Below are 22069 nucleotides of genomic sequence, written 5' to 3'. Positions count from 1 at the left end.
TGTATTCAAGGATTGTTTGTTGTGCAAAGTATTGTTTAAAATCACATTGCTTAAATCATCTTAGGTCATTTTTTAAATGTTAGCTATTTCCCTAGGCCTTGTCTACAAACAGAAGTTGCACTGGTTGAAGTTGTATTGGTTTAATCAGTTTAAGAGGCTGAACCAAATTAAGCCAGGTTTAAGCCAAAGTAAAAGCATCCAAACAAACTTGTATTCGTTTACAAAACAATTTTCAATTAAACTAGTACAACTTCTGCATGTAGAAAAGCCTGTAGGCCTTGTCTACACACAACAGTTGTGCCACTTCACTATACTGGTTTAGTTAAAGCAGTACAACCCTCCCTAGTGCGGACGCAGTTACACCAGTATAAAGGTGCCTTTACAGGAATAAGCTCTACCAGTATAAGACTTGGTCAACCTAAGTCAACTTGTGTAGACCTAGTTATGAACGTGTCTACACCAAAATTTGTCTCCTGCCAACACATGCATCCCATTACAGAGGAACAATAAAGCCACCTCCTTGATGCAGAGCCACAAATCGATCTCCTTAGGTCAGCGCCATGCAAGTGAAAGCACTGCATTAGTTGTGTCGACCCTAAGAGTCCTCCAGAAGCTCTCCCACAATGCCCCTGACCTCATGACAATTTTGAACTCCATTGCCCAGGGGTCACAGAGACCAGAAGCCCACCCACCTGTTTTTAAAATGCCTCACCTGATTGCCTGGTGAGGTGGTAAGCACACCTACCAGCTCACTTCAGCTATGTGCATCTAACTATGCCAGCTCCAAATAGAGAGAACATGCTACTAGACAAGTTCTTGCCTGGAGCAGGAAAGTAATCTTCGATCTCCATAACCTATGGGGAGAAGAGGCTGTGCAAGCACAACTATGGAACAGCCACAGAAATACTGACATCTAATGGTGTGTCTGTCTCTTTTAAATCAGTAGCCTCTGGTATGGTGACCTTGAGAGATCCTTCTTCCATGACTTCTAAACAACTGACGCTTATCAGGAAAAGAAAGAAGCAAACTAAGGGAGGATATGTTTGGTGAGCTTCTCTAGGCCTCTATGGCCTCAGCTCATGAGCACAATGAGTAGAGTGGCCATGTGACTTGACCATGGAGGAGGCCTGATAATTAAGGGTTCAGTTGTTCCACGAGACGGAAAAAGGACCAAGAGGCACATCGGGAAATGTACTAGGACATCATGGTGTTTGCTCAGGCAACAAACTAACACATTGCAGAGCACTTCTGATATACATGTCCAAAGACCCCTGAATCAGAAGCCTTTCCAATCTTTGGAGAATTGCATGGTCAGTTCTCCCAACACCACTCAACGTAATAGGTGGGAGCATGGCGTACATCTCTACCTCTACCACTCCACGCTGGGAAAAAACAAGGAAAACCATACACCAACCTGTGAAAGCACAGGCTCAGACACAACTGTGGTGTTACACCCCATATTCTTTATGGAAATATGCTTATGATATGGATATGGCATAACAGATATATTTTATGCAAGATGGGTCTTGTAAGATATAATTGGAAAGGTTATGATTTACTGAATGTGATTATCCAATTTGTGTACATGTATCATTTCTGTATCTGAAGTTAGGAATATTAACTATGTAACAGTTACAACTGTGTGTGTATTTGGGAGACACCCATCAGACAACAGGCCCCATCAGCCTTGATGGGTCATTAGGAAGAAACAATAAGAAGACTTTGAAGATCTTAATCTCTCTCCTTCCTGTGAGGTGTCCTGGGATGTAGCTGTGACACTAATAGGTCAGGTGGTCCTGTCACCTGGTACTAAACACCATCTTGGACTTCTAGTAATTTTCCACTAAAAGGACGGGGAGGTCAAGACTGGGAAACAAAAGATTGCCACCACATGTAAATCTTATTTAAGGCTGGGGATTAAGGCAAACAGGGCTCTTCTCCATTGCCTTCTTGCCCAAGAAGAAAGACTGATGAAAGTACCTGAACAGACAAAGGAATTGAGCTGTGTGAAAGGCAAGGGCTGAGTCCAGACTGAGACAGAGAAGTCTAGCCTGTGAAGAGAAATACCTGGAACTCTAAGCTACGGAAACTCTGCAACTTGCCTAAAACAACATTTAGGGTGAGAAGTTACTTCTTGAAACCAGTCTCGAAGATCTTAAGCTTAGTATGCGTGTTTTGTTTTATTTGCTTAGTAATCTGCTTTGGTCTGTTTGCTATCCCTTATAATCACTTAAAATCTGCCTTTTATAGTTAATAAACTTCTTTTGGTTAATTATTAACAAGTTTGTGCAGTTCCTAACGGGGGGAGAAGTTGTGCATATCTTCCTCCACATTGAGGGAGGGAGCAAGCGAATTTATGAGCTTACGTTATATAGATTTCTCTACAGTGCAAGACAATATTATTTTGGGTGTACTTTCCAGAGGGGAGCTGCACTTGAGTGCTGGGTGATTTCCTAGCAGAGTCTTCTCATAGAGAGCTTTTTGCAGACTGTGTGATTCTACAGCTGGGGTGTCCCTACCTGTGTGTGTGCTGCCAGAGGCCGGAGAGCCTGATTCAGCAAAACAGGGAGAGGGAGCTAATGGAGCAGGCAGGCTCAATGAAATCCCAATATATCAGGTGGCATCCCAGAAAGGGGGGAAGCGGGGTGGTCCAACCTGTCACAACAATTACTGTTTACTTCAAATTTGAATGTGAGGATTTAAATTATGGTTCATGTTGGCACGCTGTTTTTATCTTGTATGTTTGTTTGCATTTTACTTTTGTTGCCCTGCTTCTTTGTATACAAAGTTCTATTTCTGGAAACTCAAATTATCTTTATCAGTTTACACCACACATTGAGGAATTCATTGCAGGGCCCAATAACCCACCCAGATTTCCTAGCTTGTACCATACATTACAGAATTTACAGCAGCAGGCAATAACAGACACATGAACTGTTTCATAACATGTTCATCAGAAAACATTTAAATGTGCCTAACTATTAAAATGGTCGTTTAAGGCCTCCTTGAGCTGTACAGTTTCATGATAGGTTCTTCTGATAGCCCTTGTGTATAGTTGTTCAAATTCAGCAGACAGCTACTTCACCTCACTCCTCTACCCTGACAGTAACTTTTTACCTTTTGCCTCATAGATATTGTGAAGCATACAACATGCAGCAATAACAATGGGGCTATTTCCCTCACTGAGATCCAATCTGGTGAGCAGATAGCGACAGCATCCCTTCAGTTTACCAAAAGCATAATTCCAGTCATTCTGCACTTGCTAAACCAGTAGTTGAATCTTTCCTTGGTGCTGTGGGAGGTTGTTGTTTTGGGATGGGATAAGCATTATTGGATGGAGAAAGTGGCATGGTGGGAACTTGATCCCTAGCTCTCAGAAATCCATGGGCAAATGGATGGTATCCCACAAAGCACTACGAAAATGTCCCACAAGGCATTGAGCTGGATGGCAGTTTGGGGCCCACTGGGATCCCTATCCATGGTGTAATATATTTTACATCAATGCAACCACTCATGCATACACACAACACCAACCAAGCATTCAAGGTACAGGTGCCCAAGCAATATACAACAGCTGATGGCTGTACACTGAGGCAACTTGTGTCAACAAAAGTCTGTACTATAGAGTTGGCCTAAGGGATCTTTATACTGGTGTAAGTACGTACACAACAGGGGGTCTTGCAGTGGTTTAACTAGGGTTATGTCTTCATTGCCAAAAAAGGAAGGGGTTTTTTTTTTTTTTTTGGTTTAGGTTTTTGTTTGTTTTTTTACAGTAAGATAGCTACCTCGCTCTAAAAGCCCAGTGAAGACAAGTTGCAGGTGATTTTTACTGCGCTGTTATTAGGAGAGGTCAACAACATACCCCAACTTATGGTTGACCTTTCTTAGTTACATCACAGTTTAAAAAAATATATATCCACCTTGCTTTGTCTTCACTAGGATTTTACAGCAAGACAGACAATATGCATTAATTCTTCTTCTCATGTGGTATCTCCATTACTAGAAGTTCGCAAACCTGGTATCGCATTCTGTACAATCCTCTGCTAATTTCCTTTGTGGATGGAGAAGTTATTTTGATCCAACCAGGATACCACATCATTCATCCAAGTTCTTCTTTTTCTGTCTCATTTTCTGCCATCAACCTTCTCCTCCAGTGCCTGAACATGCATCACCCATAGAACCTCTTAAAATGTGTCCTGCAAATCAAATCTCTTTTCATAAGATCTATAACAAGTGTTAGATTTCCAATAATCTCAGATACTTTTTCTTTGGTTATGTGGCCTACTCATGATATTTTCAGAATTCTTCTATAACACCATAATTCAAAAATTGTAGTTTCTTTATTATACATTATTTGAAGGTCCATGTTTCACAGCCATAATTTAAACACATACCAAATGCAAGTTTTTAGGAGAAGTGACAAATCTGAAGACTAAATTTTGACTCAGATGTTTATTCTTCCACAACGTCCCTTTTGCTCTTGATATTATGGTGTTGCATTCAATTTTTGATCTTCCATAATGATGCTTCTTAAGTAGTAGTAATTTCTCACTTGATGTATACTTGTGTCACTCACTGGAATCTTGTAGATCTTAATATATTGAGCAATTTGTAGTGGTAGATTCTGTCAAATGCTTTTTGGAAGTCAATGAAACACAAGTCCCCCGTATATACTCGATCATAAGCCGGTTCGTTTATAAGCTGACCCCCCAAGATAAATAAAAATGGAAAAATTTTATAACCCATTCATAAGCCAACCCTATAATTCAGGGGTCAGCAAACTTTGGCTCCCGGGCCATCAGGATAAGCCACTAGTGGGCCGAGATGGTTTGTTTACCTCAAGCGTCTGCAGGCACGGAGATAAACCTAAGTAAATAAAGTGTCCCGGTGCGCCAGCTGCTTACCCTGACGGGCCAGGACAGATGAAGATGCTGGGGGTCAGGGCAGTAACCCCTGTGACCACCCCCCACGTGACCCCACCCCTAGCCCGGGACCCCCACACTCTCCCCATCCCATCCCTTCCCACCTTATCTGGGGAGGGCCAGGGGAGGATGTCTCTGGCCTGGCTGGAGCTGCTCCAGCAGGCTGGGCAGCGTGTCCGTAGCCTGCTCCGGCAGGCCAGAGTGGGTGGCACGGCCACAGCATGTTCCAGCGGGCTGGGCTGGGCGGCACGGTCGCAGCATTCTCCGGCATGTTCCAGCGGGCTGGGCTGGGAGGCGTGGCCATGGCCTGCTCTGGGGGGTGGGGCCGAGTGGCACAGCTGCAGCCTGCTGGTCCCGAAGCTGCAGCTGCTTCGGAGGCTGGGGGGAGAGCAGTGTGGCCAGAAGTGGAGAGCCTCTGGCCCCGCCTCTTCCCTTCTGGCTCTGCTGGCTGTGCTGCCTCTCCTTGCTCCCTCTGTTGGGGGGAAGGGCTGTGTCCCACCTCTCCCTCTCTGTACCCGTTCATAAGCCGACCCCCGTCTCTGGTGCTTCCCTTTTCTACTAAAAAAAATTCGGCTTATGAATGAGTATATAGGGTATACTGTTTTCCCCATTTCAAATGATCTTTCTAATATGAGCTTTACGTTCATGAAGTCATTTATCGTGGCTTTCCACGTTTGAAGCTGTATTGCTGTTCATTTATTTCATTATCAATCTTTTCTTTTATACAGCCTTGAACAACTCGCAAGAGTATCTTAGAGACATGTGACATGAAGCTGATTGTTCTGTATTCTTTACAATCCGTCGCATTGTTCTTTTTGGGGATTTGGATACAAAGTGAGATTGTAAAATCTTCTGGCAATTCTCCTGTCTCAAACATTCATTACCTCTGTCAGGGCTTCATCCCCTATTCTTTCCAACAATTCACCTGGTATCACATGACAAGCTATGCTTTTCCATTCAGAAGTCCTTTTATTGATGCTATGATTTCTTCACCCATTTTTGGTGGGCTTATTTGACTGGTCTCTAGTTGAGGTTTTTCAGGTCTATCATCACAATATAGTTCCTTGATATATTCTCCCCATCTCTCATTCTTGTCTTTAGGGTCTGTCATATATTGTCCACTTTTTTCCTTAAGGGACATATTGATTGGTTTTCTTCTGTAGTCAAAGACTTATCTTTTGATATATCTCATTTTATTTGTTCTCTTTATCCAACTGTTCAATTTCTGTGCATTTCTCATTTGACCATTTAGACTTTGCTAATCTGCATTTATTCTTTATCATTTTATTTAGTCTTTGATGTTCCTCTTTTTCTGATGTCGATCTTTGTGCTTTTACTTTCCTTCTTTCACCCATCAGAGCAATGGTTTCATCTGTTATCCAAGGGTTTTTCTTAGCAAGTAACTTCTTTCCTACATGTTTATCTGCATTAATTATCTTGCTGTAAAAAACACACCTTTTCAGCTGTTCAAACAGCCTATTTTGTTCAAAACAATCATACCCATGTTGGTACAAAAACTGTACATAGACCAAGGCCTCGATACAGCTGCTGAGCCTAAGATAACACCTTCCCTCAGAGTTAGGTATTATGAACCAAATGAAAGCATCATAATCATTAAGTCGAGTGGTAGCCATGCCACCTACCCTGCATAAAATAAACCCATCTACAGAAAGTGAAACTGCATCAGAAGCCAGTTGTAGAGTCTACCAGTCCTTCAAATTAGTTTGATACTGGCCCTTGCATTCTAATGGCAAAAAGAATTACAAACTATTTGAATTAATGCACTGTACTGTCATTAAATTGGCAATTTAATAAGTTCTGGATTTATGTGATCTGAGTCACCAACATCTGCAAGTATCTTTACATCTTGCATAATAGCTGGCTTTATATCTTCACTCACCAAAGTAGAAAAGGGGATTTTTATTTTTATTTTTTTGGTATGGCTCCCATGATATTTTGGACTCAGCACATCATGAAAACACAGCAATTCTCCAAAACAGCCCATTAATCACATTTATTATCCAGTTCATATTATGGGGTTTCTTAATCCTGAGCCAACAGAACAACAAAACAAGGTCATTGTTTATGGGGAGCCGGTACGGATTAACCACCTGCTCATCAAACTCTCCACCCTGTTGGTACTAAAGTGCATGTGGTCTTGGTGACACCACTTACTCTTGTCAAAAGCAACATTCCCAAGTGTGTTCCACTATGCTTTGGGTTGGGTTATCCACCCATAGATATGTTTATTGACAGACATGCTGTTCTAAGAGGTCTCTCTCCCTTGCACCGTACCTTAACTTCTGAAATCCATACGGTCTTGGGACCACTGACAACACTAGTAAGTATACATACAAGAACAACAAAGAGTCTGGTGGCACCTTAAAGACTAACAGATTTATTTGGGCATAAGCTTTCGTAAGTAAAAACCTCACTTCTTCGGATGCATAGAGTGAAAGCTACAGATGCAGGCATTATATACTGACACATGGAGAGCAGGGAGTTACTTCACATGTGGAGAATCAGTGTTGACAAGGCCAATTCAATCAGGGTGGATGTAGTCCACTCCCAATAATAGATGAGGAGGTGTCAATTCCAGGAGAGGAAAAGCTGCTTCTGTAGTGAGCCAGCCACTCCCAATCCCTATTCAAGCCCAGATTAATGGTGTTGAATTTGCAAATGAATTTTAGTTCTGCTGTTTCTCTTTGAAGTCTGTTTCTGAAGTTTTTTTGTTCAATGACAGTGACTTTTAAATCTGTGATAGAATGACCAGGGAGATTGAAGTGTTCACTTACTGGCTTGTGTATGTTACCATTCCTGATGTCCGATTTGTGTCCATTTATTCTTTTGCGGAGGGACTGTCCGGTTTGGCCAATGTACATGGCAGAGGGGCATTGCTGGCACATGATGGCATATATGACATTAGTGGATGTGCAGGTGAATGAGCCCCTGATGGTGTGGCTGATGTGGTTGGGTCCTCTGATGCTGTTGCCAGAGTAGATATGGGGACAGAGTAGGCAACGAGGTTTGCTACAGGGATAGGTTCCTGGGTTGGTGTTTCTGTGGTGTGGTGTGTAGTTGCTGGTGAGTATTTGCTTCAGGTTGGGGGGTTGTCTGTAAGCAAGGACTGGCCTGCCTCCCAAGGTCTGTGAGAGTGAGGGATCATTTTCCAGGATAGGTTGTAGGTCGTGGATAATGCGCTGGAGAGGTTTTAGCTGGGGGCTGTATGTGATGGCCAGTGGTGTTCTGTTATTGTCCTTGTTGGGCCTGTCCTGTAGTAGGTGATTTCTGGGTACCCGTCTTGCTCTGTCAATCTGTTTCCTCACTTCCCCAGGTGGGTATTGTAGTTTTACGAATGCTTGATAAAGATCTTGTAGGTGTTTGTCTCTGTCTGAGGGGTTGGAGCAAATTCGGTTGTATCTTAGGGCTTGGCTGTAGACAATGGATCGTGTGATGTGTCTTGGATGGAAGCTGGAGGCATGTAGGTACGTATAGCGGTCAGTAGGTTTCCGGTATAGGGTGGTGTTTATGTGACCATCACTTATTTGTACTGTAGTGTCCAGGAAGTGGATCTCTTGTGTGGACTGGTCCAGGCTGAGGTTGATGGTGGGGTGGAAATTGTTGAAGTCCAGGTGGAATTCTTCAAGGGCCTCCTTTCCGTGGGTCCATATGATGAAGATGTCATCAATGTAGCGCAAGTAGAGGAGGGGCACTAGGGGACGAGAGCTGAGGAAGCGTTGTTCTAAGTCAGCCATAAAAATGTTGGCATACTGTGGGGCCATGCGGGTACCCATAGCAGTGCCACTGACTTGAAGGTATAAGTTGTCCCCAAATCTGAAGTGGTTGTGGGTGAGGACAAAGTCACAAAGCTCAGCCACCAGGCTTGCTGTGGCCTCATCAGGGATACTGTTCCTGACAGCTTGTAGTCCATCCTCATGTGGAATATTGGTATAAAGTGCTTCTACATCCATGGTGGCCAGGATGGTGTTTTCAGGAAGAACGTCAATGCACTGTAGTTTCCTCAGGAAGTCGGTGGTGTCTCGAAGATAGCTGGGAGTGCTGGTAGCATAGGGTCTGAGGAGAGTGTCCAAATAGCCAGATAATCCTGCTGTCAGAGTACCAATGCCTGAGATGATGGGGCGTCCAGGGTTTCCGGGTTTATGGATCTTGGGTAGCAGATAGAATACCCCTGGTCGGGGTTCTGGGGGTGTGTCCATGTAGATTTGTTCCCGTACTGTAGCTGGGAGTTTCTTGAGCAGATGGTGTAGTTTCTTTTGGTATTCCTCAGTAGGATCAGAGGATAGTGGCCTGTAGAATGTGGTCTTGGAGAGTTGCCTGGCAGCCTCCTGTTCATAATCTGACCTGTTCATTATGACTACAGCACCTCCTTTGTCAGCCCCTTTGATGATAATGTCAGAGTTGTTTCTGAGGCTGTGGATGGCATTGCGTTCTGTACGGCTGAGGTTATGGGACAAGTGATGTTGTTTGTCCACAATTTCAGCCTGTGCACATCTGCGGAAACACTCTATGTAGAGGTCCAGTCTGTCATTTCGACCATCAGGAGGAGTCCACGCAGAGTTCCTCTTCTTGTAGTGTTGGTAGGAAGGTTCCTGTGGGTCAGTGCACTGTTCAGTGGTGCGTTGAAAATATTCCTTGAGTCGGAGACGACGAAAGTAGGCTTCCAAATCACCGCAGAACTGTATCATGTTCGTGGGGATGGTGGGACAGAAAGAGAGTCCCCGAGATAGGACAGACTCTTCTGCTGGGCTAAGTGTGTGGTTGGAAAGATTGACAATGTTGTTAGATGAGTTGAGGGTACCATTGTTATAGCCCCCAGTGGCAGGTATTAGTTTAGATAGCTTACAGTCCTTTTTCCTCTGTAGAGAAGTGAAATGTGCATTGTAAATGGCTTGTCTCATTTTTGTAAAGTCCAGCCACGTTGAAGTTTGTGTAGAGGGCTGGTATTGTATGAGAGTCTCCAGTTCTGAGAGCTCATTCTTGATCTTCTCCTGTCTGCTGTACAGGATGCTGATCAGGTGGTTCCTCAGTTTCTTTGAGAGTGTGTGGCACAGTCTCTCACCATACTCAGTGTAGTATGTTGATTGCAATGGATTTTTTACCTTCAGTCCTTTTGGTATGATGTCCATCTGTTTGCATTTGGAGAGGAGGATGATGTCTGTCTGTATCTGTGCAAGTTTTTTGTTGAGGTTGATGGATTTCCACTCCATACGGCTAAATTTAGTGCCTTGCATGTTGTCAAGTATCAGGGGGTAGCCGTGTTAGTCTGTATCTACAAAAACAGATGAAGAATTCCACCTGGACTTCAACAATTTCCACCCCACCATCAACCTCAGCCTGGACCAGTCCACACAAGAGATCCACTTCCTGGACACTACAGTACAAATAAGTGATGGTCACATAAACACCACCCTATACCGGAAACCTACTGACCGCTATACGTACCTACATGCCTCCAGCTTCCATCCAAGACACATCACACGATCCATTGTCTACAGCCAAGCCCTAAGATACAACCGAATTTGCTCCAACCCCTCAGACAGAGACAAACACCTACAAGATCTTTATCAAGCATTCGTAAAACTACAATACCCACCTGGGGAAGTGAGGAAACAGATTGACAGAGCAAGACGGGTACCCAGAAATCACCTACTACAGGACAGGCCCAACAAGGACAATAACAGAACACCACTGGCCATCACATACAGCCCCCAGCTAAAACCTCTCCAGCGCATTATCCACGACCTACAACCTATCCTGGAAAATGATCCCTCACTCTCACAGACCTTGGGAGGCAGGCCAGTCCTTGCTTACAGACAACCCCCCAACCTGAAGCAAATACTCACCAGCAACTACACACCACACCACAGAAACACCAACCCAGGAACCTATCCCTGTAGCAAACCTCGTTGCCTACTCTGTCCCCATATCTACTCTGGCAACAGCATCAGAGGACCCAACCACATCAGCCACACCATCAGGGGCTCATTCACCTGCACATCCACTAATGTCATATATGCCATCATGTGCCAGCAATGCCCCTCTGCCATGTACATTGGCCAAACCGGACAGTCCCTCCGCAAAAGAATAAATGGACACAAATCGGACATCAGGAATGGTAACATACACAAGCCAGTAAGTGAACACTTCAATCTCCCTGGTCATTCTATCACAGATTTAAAAGTCACTGTCATTGAACAAAAAAACTTCAGAAACAGACTTCAAAGAGAAACAGCAGAACTAAAATTCATTTGCAAATTCAACACCATTAATCTGGGCTTGAATAGGGATTGGGAGTGGCTGGCTCACTACAGAAGCAGCTTTTCCTCTCCTGGAATTGACACCTCCTCATCTATTATTGGGAGTGGACTACATCCACCCTGATTGAATTGGCCTTGTCAACACTGATTCTCCACTTGTGAAGTAACTCCCTGCTCTCCATGTGTCAGTATATAATGCCTGCATCTGTAGCTTTCACTCTATGCATCCGAAGAAGTGAGGTTTTTACTCACGAAAGCTTATGCCCAAATAAATCTGTTAGTCTTTAAGGTGCCACCAGACTCTTTGTTGTTTTTGTAGATACAGACTAACACGGCTACCCCCTGATACTATACATACAAGAATAATCCAATGGCAAGCTTCAAGGTGTATGCTGTTTGCATCAGGAATTAATTTCCTTCCCACGTGTGCCGTTGCCTAACTGACCAGGTCATTGATTCTCAAACATTGGCTTAGTGATAACCCATGCTCCAGGAAGCCCTTTTTGCTCGTCTCCATATTGAATTACTTTCGAATTAACCAGCTGGGGTTAACAGGCACTGGGAGAGAAGGAGGGTCCACAAGAGATTTTCTCACAAAATGGCACGCAGTAAACAAGGGAAGTCTGAGAACCGTGCTGGGCAGCTGCATTAAAGTGCAGGTCAGTGTACATTTGCCTCAAACGTCAGGAACTGGACACTACATGAGGCAGGATACTGGTCCAACGATCTAGTCTCATATGACAAATCTTTCACCAGTAAGGTTTAGGGGGCCCATTGCTCAAGCCAAGGGGATACTCAATCACACACACACACTTACCTTTAAAGTTTCTCTTTGAAAGAAGAGCCTAAGGGATTACTGCAAATGACTTAAGGTGATAGATAGCAAGCACTGCTATAGCAGTTGAGCTAGTCCTAGTTCAACCCCAGCTATCTCCCTCTCTGACAGAAGCATGCACCTATTGTACAGAATACCTCTTTGATTCGTTTCACTAGAGCATTCTGATCAAAGGCAACGGCTTCTGCACACTGATGAAGGTGATCTTGGTAGCGGAGGCACAGCTGTAACACTTGCTGAGAGTCCAGCTTCTCCAATTTGCTGTTTGTAGGGGAAGTCTGCCCACTGAGCAGTCCTAGAAGAGATGGGAAATAATGGAATTAATCTGACTGCTTAAACAACTAATAATACACAACTGAGCTGTGAAAGATCAGCATTGGAACAAACCTGCCAAAAAGAAGGAAACCTTTAAGAGGTAATTAAAATTAATTCAGGATTAAAAACTACTAGATGGCCTTGGATGATGTAATATAGTCATGAGAGAAGAGGGAGGGAAACCAAAAGCGTGTACTGAAAAGATGCAGGTAAAATAAATAATGCAGTAGCAAGGAGTGCTAAAACAGTATCTTTGACATAACTTAAACACATTCTAAGTGCAGCAGCACAATTTCAGATAACATGATTTGCTGGTGGTGGGTTACCTAAGAATTTAAATCTCCTTCCTTCCTCCTCAAACAATTTCCCACTTTTAATAATTCCCCCAACGTTTTCAAATTTTGGAAGGCGAGGAAAGAGGTAAGCTTTGAAACATTCTCAAAAGGTCATCAGATTCGGGCTATTTTGGACCAAAAAGATAATACTGCCAACCACAAGAGTTCCCACGTCACGAGTCAGGCCTCCACAAAGAAAATAATGAGTTGAAATGGTCTTTAAAAAAAGGGAGGCGGGAGCCTGTATTTTTTGTTTGCTTTCTGCTTTTGAGACTCCAGAATGCTATTGAGTCGTGTTTTTAAGCTTTCCTCCACAATCCTGAGGACTAGACATTCACTTTTTTCTTTAAATGAAAGCTGAGATTCTCACCTAATCACATGACTCGAGGGACTGAGACTCATGATAAAAATATGAGTTGGCAACTTCCAGAGTTGTGGGGCCCTCACAGAGAATGCTCTTCTTAGCAATCCCATATTATTTGTATCAAAAGGAGTCTAACTTGAGATCCTCTTCTGATTTCAACCGCGGCAATTTGCTATAACTTTTTTTTAAGTTAGAAGGAAGAAATTATACTAGTACTACTAAGCTCCTCCTCGTACTATTTCCTACTGTTTTGTTCTAGTTTTTCTGCTGGTTTAGTTAAACCTTTTCCTTGTTCAGGCTAAGCACAATCTGAACCTTCTAGCACTAGAGCTGGGATAGGCAAATACCACAAAAAGTTTTCCAATAATATCTGTCAGAGCTGCTAAATAAATTTAGTTTGACTGCACTTGCATCCCTTTTGTGCTCATTGCCTGTGAATATTCATAGGCATTCTAGTTTACTGGCAGGAATATCCATTGAAAAAAGCAAACAAACAGAGAAGGCAGATTTCAAATTGATAATTAATGAGTATTTTGAATCAGAAACTGCTTCTAAGAGTCCACCCAGCCAGGAAATTGAAACAATGCTATATGACCAATATGCCTATTAGAAATAGCGGGAATTTCAAATATCAAATACTCGCCAGAAAATGGTTTATGAACAAGCTACAGATCAAGAATCAACTTGTTTGACAAATAAACTTGAGAAAAAATAAATACATCTGGTTACAGATCAGTCACAATCAGAAATAAAAGAATTATTTATTCTACTAAATTAGCCATCAGTTATTTAATTAGCTCTACTTAGCAGTATCTATTAGAGAAAAAGTTCCACAACAGAGGTTCCCTCAACAGAGTCTAGTTTCTCTCCTCCCAAAATCATCCTTCCCTCACCTCACTGCCTGTCAGAATTCATCTTTTTGCCCAAACTTTGTGCCCAATACAGTTGCTTGGGTTGATAAAAACTAAATGTTTGTCACTGAAACCATATTAACACAGTGAGTAATGGTTTTTGTCATTTACATTCTGAAAGACAAACCAACCTCAGGTGAACTCCTGGTTCCACTGAATGTAATGGAAAAACTCCCATAGACTCTAGTGGACCCAGGAGGATTTCACCCTTGTTTCTCGAATAGTAAAGCTCATGTATAACTTTAATCTCACTGAAACGGATAGGATTCCTTATGTGCGTGACTTCAAGCATGTTTTAGGATTTTGCTGGATCTGTTTAACTCCAAACTTCTGAAAAGTAACGAGAGCAAACATCTCATGACACAGAACCAGGATAAAGTCTGACTAGCACGGTCAGCTTGTGTCTTACGGGATGTTCACATAGGCACAACATAGCATTCCCCATCCTAGACCAGACCACTGGTCACTGAGGTGCCATCCTGCTCTTGGAAGCAGCCAAAAACCTAACGCCCCTGGCCAAATAATTTCATTTACATTTATTATTACTCACTCACCAATCTTCAACCAGCAGAGGAGAAGCTACATATCATTTAGGATATTGAAGTTTAACCTTAAAGTTTTGTATAGGTATTTGGGGAACTTTTCAAACTGTTTGTTGGAATTTGCAGAGATAGCTAGGATAAAGACTGCAACATGGATAACATGTTCCTTTTATGGCTCTTAAGCTTATAGACATAAAATCTTGTACCAGTTCCGTACTGTGAAAAGCAATTAAAAAAGACACTTAAAATATAAGAAAGAGCCTGTAACTCACTATCCAGGATATCTGAAGTGAAAGAGGAGGAATGTTAACTGTTCAGATACCATTTATTTATTAAAACAATGCATCACAGAATCATAGTGTTAGAAGGGACTGCAAGGATCGTCTAGTCTACCCCCCAGTGTTTCATCACTGGTTGAAATACAATCCAGCACCAATTTATGAGGTAGCAATAAAAAACAAGTAGTGTAAATCAATTCAAGAGCTGGACGCTATTTTTTGAGGGGGTGGGGATGGGATTCAGAGCCTCTCTAGGATTTCTGGACTCAGGTTGATGATGTGTGCCATTATAGGCAAATTTAACTCACATGGTAATCTTCCATCCATCTGAAAAACAATCAGAGTTAGTACCAACAGGCTGAAATGGGCATGTGATGTTCTCTTTTGGACTAGCTGCTCCAAGTCTCCATCAGCTATAAAATGATCAGTTATTTATTGTTTTTAAAAAACTTACCGACTACTGCTATGGAATTTGTGCTATGAATATTAATGTTTCATTAATTCACTGCATTTTCAGCAAGTTATTAATCTGCTCTCTTGAAACAATTTAGAAGTTATGTTGACAGTAAGTCATCTTAATTCTTCATGGAAGAGACCGTAAACACTCCGGTTTTAGAAGGGTTTTGCATGGGTGAAGGAGGAATACTGGGAGTTCCAAGGCCAAGATTTTCCAAAAGTGACTAGTGATCTGGGTACCCAATTTGAGACATCTTAATTTTCAAAGGGGAGGGATGCTCTGAACTTTCTAAAAGGCAAGCCTCTTTTAAGGTCTCTCTTAAATCACTAGTTACTTTTTAAAGCCTTGGCCCAAGCTTTGAACTCCCCACTAAATAGGCCCCTTCCTATTACAAAATTTGGGTTCTGATGACTAGCAATGGATGGTGTACACACAGTTTGCCATAAGGCTTCCAAGTAGGGAAGCTCATAAGTTTTAATACAGCTTGGGCCCCAACAGATAGGATGTTTGGCACATGAAGTGCTGCAGCTTGTCCTGAAAGACAGGTAGGGGCAAGGCATATGGAAAGTGCGTTATGACTAAAGCTACGATTTAGTCACAGAATCCGTGACTTCCAGTGACCTCCATGACTTCAGCCTGCGGCAGTCAGGAGCTGCAGGGTCCCCCGCCACCTCACAGCTCCTGGCCACTGCGGCTGGCAGGGGGACCCCGGCAGCCGCGAGCGGCAGGAACACCTCACAGAGCTCCCAGCCCTGGGCAACATGGGACCCTTGGAGGTCCAACACCCAACTTGTGGTGGGGGCCCCCAGAGCTCCAAGCCGCCCGCAGCTGCCCCGCTGCAGGTAGTGTGGGCATCCATAGATCCCCATTTTGTCACAGATATTTTTAGTAAAAGTCAGGGACAAGTCACGGCTTCTGTGCATTTTTCTTTACTGCCCGTGTATAAAAATATCCGTGACAAAATCTTAGCCTTAGTCATGACTAACTGCAAAGGAAGGGAGAAGTGGGTTACAGAGAAGCAAGGAGCAGAACACTGGGGTGAGGGGAAAGACCTACTGCAGGATTGAGGAGCTGTAGTGTATGGACGCAAAATGTCTTGGCAATTGCTAGCTGTCCACATTCCTAGCTTTTCAAACTGTACTGCAAAATAATTAAATAACGGCAGACCACACTACATGCCTGCCAGAGAGGACCAAGGGGAGTCAGCTTCTATGTTACTCAGGATGTGTCCGATCACTAAACAACACACAACCATGAAGGTGATGTTCAGCAGTTGTTGGGGCAAACAGATGGGAAATCACATTTCAGCTGCTAAACGGCACTTTAAAAAAAAAAAAAGCAAAATGTGGCATGCTTACAAAAACACCATATATCACTACTAGGCTAGTTGACCCACAGACTTGACAAAGCTCTCATTGTTTTTATATTCCTTGGCAAAGCAGAGGCATGTTAAAACCATTTCCCCCCTAGTTAGTCATCATCTTGCTGGTTCCAGTTTATAGTTTTACAGTTTACAGTTACAACAAATCACATCCTACTGAGCAGAAGAAAACTGTTAATATGAAGCTATTTCTATGAAGCCAGAGGGACAACGAAGGAGTGTCTTGAAGAGATTCTTATAACACCAGTACTGTAAATGTATGTGCATAACACGTTAACCAATTACAGTAACATTCAACTGATTTAAATACACGATCCTGAGACATGTCAGCTCACTTTGCAGGCTGAAAAGCAACATGAATTACTGGATTTTCACTTAGTTACATATCCTGGCATTTTGTTAATCCCAGTCCCAAGCAGACATGACACAAAAAGGAATCAACACGTCTGCTGCTGACGTTTTATATATTACAGAATACACAAGATTAGGGACAGTACACGAGGGTGTGGTCTTATTATGAAGATTTTAAATCAGCATGAGAGTTTGAGATGCTCACATTACTCACAAAAGTATAGCTCCCAAGGAGCTTTCTTCAAGGCATTCCAACAAGTGCCGGATATTTTACAGAAAAGCTACGTTAGAAGCATTTTGTGGCGTTCTCTTTTCTAACATTAATGGCACTATTTGTTATCTCCCTCCACAAGTTAAGCTAGCCTTCTTTCACGTCACGAGTCCAACTGCACGAACCTCAAGAGTCAGAAAAATTCAAAGCAACACACTAGAAATAAGTTATCTAAAACTAGCATAACGTCACTGTCTTAAAGTTCATTATCTCAATATTTATCAGAACTAGAAACAAGAGGCTGCATCTCATTGGAAAGGGCAAATCCCAGTAGTACCCATTTCTAGCCATGGTGGTACACAAAATACTTTATTGATAACCTGTTATTGGCCTAGTATTGAAGACTGGTGGCAGACTCCATAATCATTTGGTTTGTGCAACAAGCAATAGCGGGCTTTTCTAAAAATTCACCCCTTTGCAGAGGGCCACACAGGATATGCCCCACTTATGCCTTTGAGAAGCAGGCTTCAAGCATTGCATAGGCCTTTTGTTAAGTCCTCTGAATTTCACCCTCTGAGCACAATTAGGCAAGACCTGCTACAGTTGAGGACATTGCTGCACAAATTAAATGGCTATGGATCCTACCGCCTAGAGTCAATTCCTAGCACACAGCCCCACAAACACCCCTTTCTCTTCCTGCTTAGCTGCTTCAAACTGCTCCTGCATAGCAATTTCTCCCTGTGTACAGGTGAGCAAACCAGCTTTGATGGACCCATTCAGTATGTCCCCAGCAGCCTTGAGTCCCATTTCTTGATCAATATGACCTGGACTAGATTGGAAACAGTGGACTTGCTGGTAAGTGGGGATATTGAAGCCTTTTTGTCTCTACTTTAAATTATTTTAAAGCCTAACTTAGTGAAAGAAATAGTCCTGTGGGGGGGAGAGGGACAGGGGAGTCTGTTGTTTTTAAATACTTCCAAACAGAGAAAAAGTCTGGTTTGCAGAACTTATAAATACTGTGAATTTAAATAGTATTCTTCATCCATAAAAGGTTCTCTGAATGGAAGTGCCTCTTTATAGCCTCAAAATGCTAGGTTTTAACCAGTTTTAGAGTCAGGAGAAATGGCCAGACTGTCCAACTTCTTTAACTTCAATAACTGTTGCAGACACAGGTATAATGCACCAAAACTTGTCTCACTATGCTTTGGAAATCCCTGTATTCCTTCCACCTCTCAGGCACACTACAGACCCTGGACCGATGAACATTCATGTAGCGATGGAAAAAATTGTACATATTGAACATTAAAATGCTACCACTTTCAGTAGGATATGAGAATCTACTGATCATTACTTACCTTGAAAACCAAGTTAGTAAATGTCTACACTACAAAATTATGTCAACCTAACCTTACATCAGCATACAGCCACCAGAGTTATTAAATCACTTGTGTGCACACGCGTGCTTTCTCCTTGTGGTGGTGGTGCACAACCTCACCAGAAGCACTTGTATTGATTGTATTTTCAGCATCGGCCATTGTGGGATGGTTCTTGAAAGCCAGTAACAAACGATGTAAGCAATTGACCTAATTACATTGACCACAACTCTATGCCACTTGGGGGGGTAGTGTTACTAAATCAGCGTAGAGAGGCGCTTAAGTTGGCAGGAGCCAAATTTCAGTGAAGACACTTTCACAGCTAGGTTGATGCAAGGCAGCTTACATTGACCTAACCATGTAGTGTAGACCAGACCAAAGGCACTAAGAATTGCAAGATATCACACTTTAACCCACTGCTGATTATGTAGAAATCTGTAAACTCAAATATAGATAATGCAAACTCTTGTTACCAACAAATTTATCTTAAAAGTGTAATTTTAAGAGATCTTGTAATAAAATATGCATTCGGTCACGATCGCACAGGTTTTGAACCTGGGTCCTCAGCCAACTGTTGTTTCCCTGCTCTCAGCCAGCAGCTCATTATTAACCAACTGAGCAGGACAGACCATGAAACCTGAAGTTACATCAGGAAGGGCTTCTTCCCTCAGCCTGACCGAAGGAACACCGTGAACTCCAATTGGTCAGAGCTTCCTATTTAAACCCAAAGAGAGGCACAGGAATTTGTCCGCACAAGTGGGCTGCTACATTGGACCTTGCCTTCTTGCCAGATTCCTCGCCCATGGTCTCTGACTCTAATTCTGACTGTTGGCTCAACTCCCTGATTCTGATTCCAGCTCCAACCACTAGACCTGGCAGCCTGCATCTCGCCCCTGACACATCCATTCTAAAATAAAATTTGGCTTTATACTCCATGTATTTTGCAGTTAGATGAGGTAGTGCAATGACTATAGGCAAACTGTGCAGCCATTATGTGAGCGACAACAGCTTATATGCAGCCAGGAACATTTAACATGTTTTTACTGTGACCAGGAATGTTGGCTGAAACAGCAGTTTCTAGCCCTCTCCAGGGCAACTTTAGCATGGTTCAATTGCACCTACAGAAATCTTGACATCAATAAGCAGGAAAATATACATTTCTCTCAGCTGCGTGCAGAGGGGAGGCCCCGGGGTGGAGGCAAAGAGGGACTGGAGAGTGATCCCACAGGGCCTCAGAGACCAGGTTCCATCCCAAGGCCAAACGTCTATACTGTAATTTTTAGCCCCACAGTTCAAGCCCCACGAACCTGGGTCAATTGATCCGGGCCAGCCGCAGCCATGCCAACTGGTCTTTTATTGCAGTGTAGTTATACCCTACGAGCCCACCTGTCCCCCTTGAGGTACATCCATGCTTATGCAGCCCAGACTGAAGTCCACATCACTGCATTTTCACTGCTATTTTTAGCAAGCTACCTAGAGTACAGTTAGCACAAATATGTCTGCAGGAACTGCAAATAGGGATAAATGGGACAGAACAGTTTAAAAAATGGAGGGAAGTGACTTGCCTGAGGTCACCCAGCAGGAGAGTGGCAGAGCCAGGAGCTGAACCCAAGTCTCTCAATCCCCAGACCAGTCCCTTATCACTCTGCCACTCCATCAAGTCTCTGAAGACTTCCTGGATGCACTCCGGTGTGAATGAAGAGGCGAAAAACCTCCAACTTTAAGTGTAATGGCCAAACCTGCTAAAATGCCACAAAGTTCTTAGATTTATCCTCATTGGGGTGAGAGGGAGGAGGAGAGGGAGGGGATTATTAACATCCATTCTCAAAACCATCTTGGAATTCTTATGGGAAGTTCATTCAGTTTGCAAGTCCAATTATTTCCCTCACCAACTGCGGGCAGGTGAGCAACACAGGCCTTGAATCTGGATAGCAATGTAAAAAGTGCATGTAAAAAAGTCTTATCAAGACCAGCTTGTTACGTAAGGTGCAGGGCCAGATAACTGGGTTTGGTCATGATACTTGCTCATTTGGCTGCACTGACATAAATCAGTCGACAGAGTTGATGATCCCATCCCATTGTCCTGCATGTCAATTCCTGTGTTTAGCAGTTGCTCAGACTTGATGCTTCAGAGGATAACAGAAATACCCATTAAGGTACCTCACAATAATTGTGGGGTACATGAGTGGAGAAAGATCTCTACATTGTTTTCTTATCATCCGTTTAGAATGGTTTACCTTATATGTCTAGATTTTTCTTTTCTATTAGGGGTCTGTCAAAAATGTTTCTGCCCTGCCCCCATAAATTTGCTATGCAGTACTCTCTTATCTATCCTTTCAAGTATCAGATTCTCCTTATTTAGGGTTAGATTGTGGATCTGTCACTAGCCGTGAGTAGGGAGCAGTGTGTAGTTTCAGTGCCCCAGAATCGACCAGAGACTGAAATATGAAAATCACAATTCTGTCTCTGGTTATGTCATAGTCTGAACAGGGGGGAATTAGCACCAGTCCTTTACCTGGGGCAGATTACTTCTCCCTCCACATCCGCTCACTTTTGGATAGGGGCCCCCCCAGAGCAAAAGCTCCACACACTCTCTGTGAAGGAAGCTGCGTAGCAGCCCCATGGAGGTTACTGTCCCCACAGCAATACTATACACAATGCAGGTAGCCTGCACAGAGGAGTGTTTTGTGCATGTTAATTCCCTGGCACTGGGAGACCCAAAATCTTGCCCATGGTGCTGGGAAGGTTTAGAATTTATCATTTTCAAATGTCTTTCATTGTTTCATTTGTTTTAATATATGTATTACAGAAGACATTTTAAAAGTCTTTTACAGCTACAGTTCATGGCCACTCTCCTCTGTTGCCTATCCTACAAGCTTTATTCCGCATTCCTGACTTTATTTTGTAAATGCCCCCATTTTCCAGTCTCAATAAACTTCATCATGCTTGACTTCCTGTGAATCATTGTCTGCGTTCCTCTGGTTCTTTCCATTATTCACACACATACTCACCCGGGCTCTTACTCCGATTCTCTTTCTTAGGTTCCCTAACAAGATTATTAAAAAGAATCTGGCCATTACCTCAGGAGGTTCATTTCTCCACATAGCCTATAACCAACTTAACCAAGATTCAATAGATGTTGCCCCCTTTGGGAAAAGACAAGGATGCAGTCAGACTTGATGGCTTAGAAGTTACCTGTCTGCTTTAGTTTGATGATATGTAACCTGCCACTTAGCTTTCGTATGCGTATTGAAATATAGCTTTGTTTTCTCTATTTAGTAATATTTTCCTAGATGGTCACCCGGTAGGTCTGTTAATGGAATCAGAGACAGTGGAAATTAGAGTACTGGCAGTTTGCACAGTGAGTACTAGGAAGAGTAATTTAAGCCTATTACTGGTACATTACCTGTATTCAGTAAAATACAAAGAAGAGCAGCAGCAATTTGTAAATGCTACAAGCCTAGCTGACATTTTCCATTTGAAACCCTTTTCCCTCTGCAGCAATTTAACACTCAA

General features: G+C 42.9%; 1 protein-coding gene across 1 annotated transcript in view; it reads right to left on the bottom strand.

Moving 5' to 3' along the window:
* The window catches only part of BORCS5 (BLOC-1 related complex subunit 5), a 112681-nt gene that overhangs the window by 19851 nt on the left and 70761 nt on the right, over positions 1-22069 (bottom strand). The window contains exon 3 of the mRNA XM_034784396.1: positions 12173-12330. Within this exon, the coding sequence (XP_034640287.1) occupies positions 12173-12330 (158 nt within the window). The remainder of the gene's footprint in view (positions 1-12172; positions 12331-22069) is intronic.

Source organism: Trachemys scripta, chromosome 1 (assembly GCF_013100865.1).
Source record: "Trachemys scripta elegans isolate TJP31775 chromosome 1, CAS_Tse_1.0, whole genome shotgun sequence".
Taxonomy (NCBI): domain Eukaryota; kingdom Metazoa; phylum Chordata; order Testudines; family Emydidae; genus Trachemys; species Trachemys scripta.
Note: the sequence above shows the minus strand (reverse complement) of the source record. Positions and strands in the feature narration are given on the sequence as shown.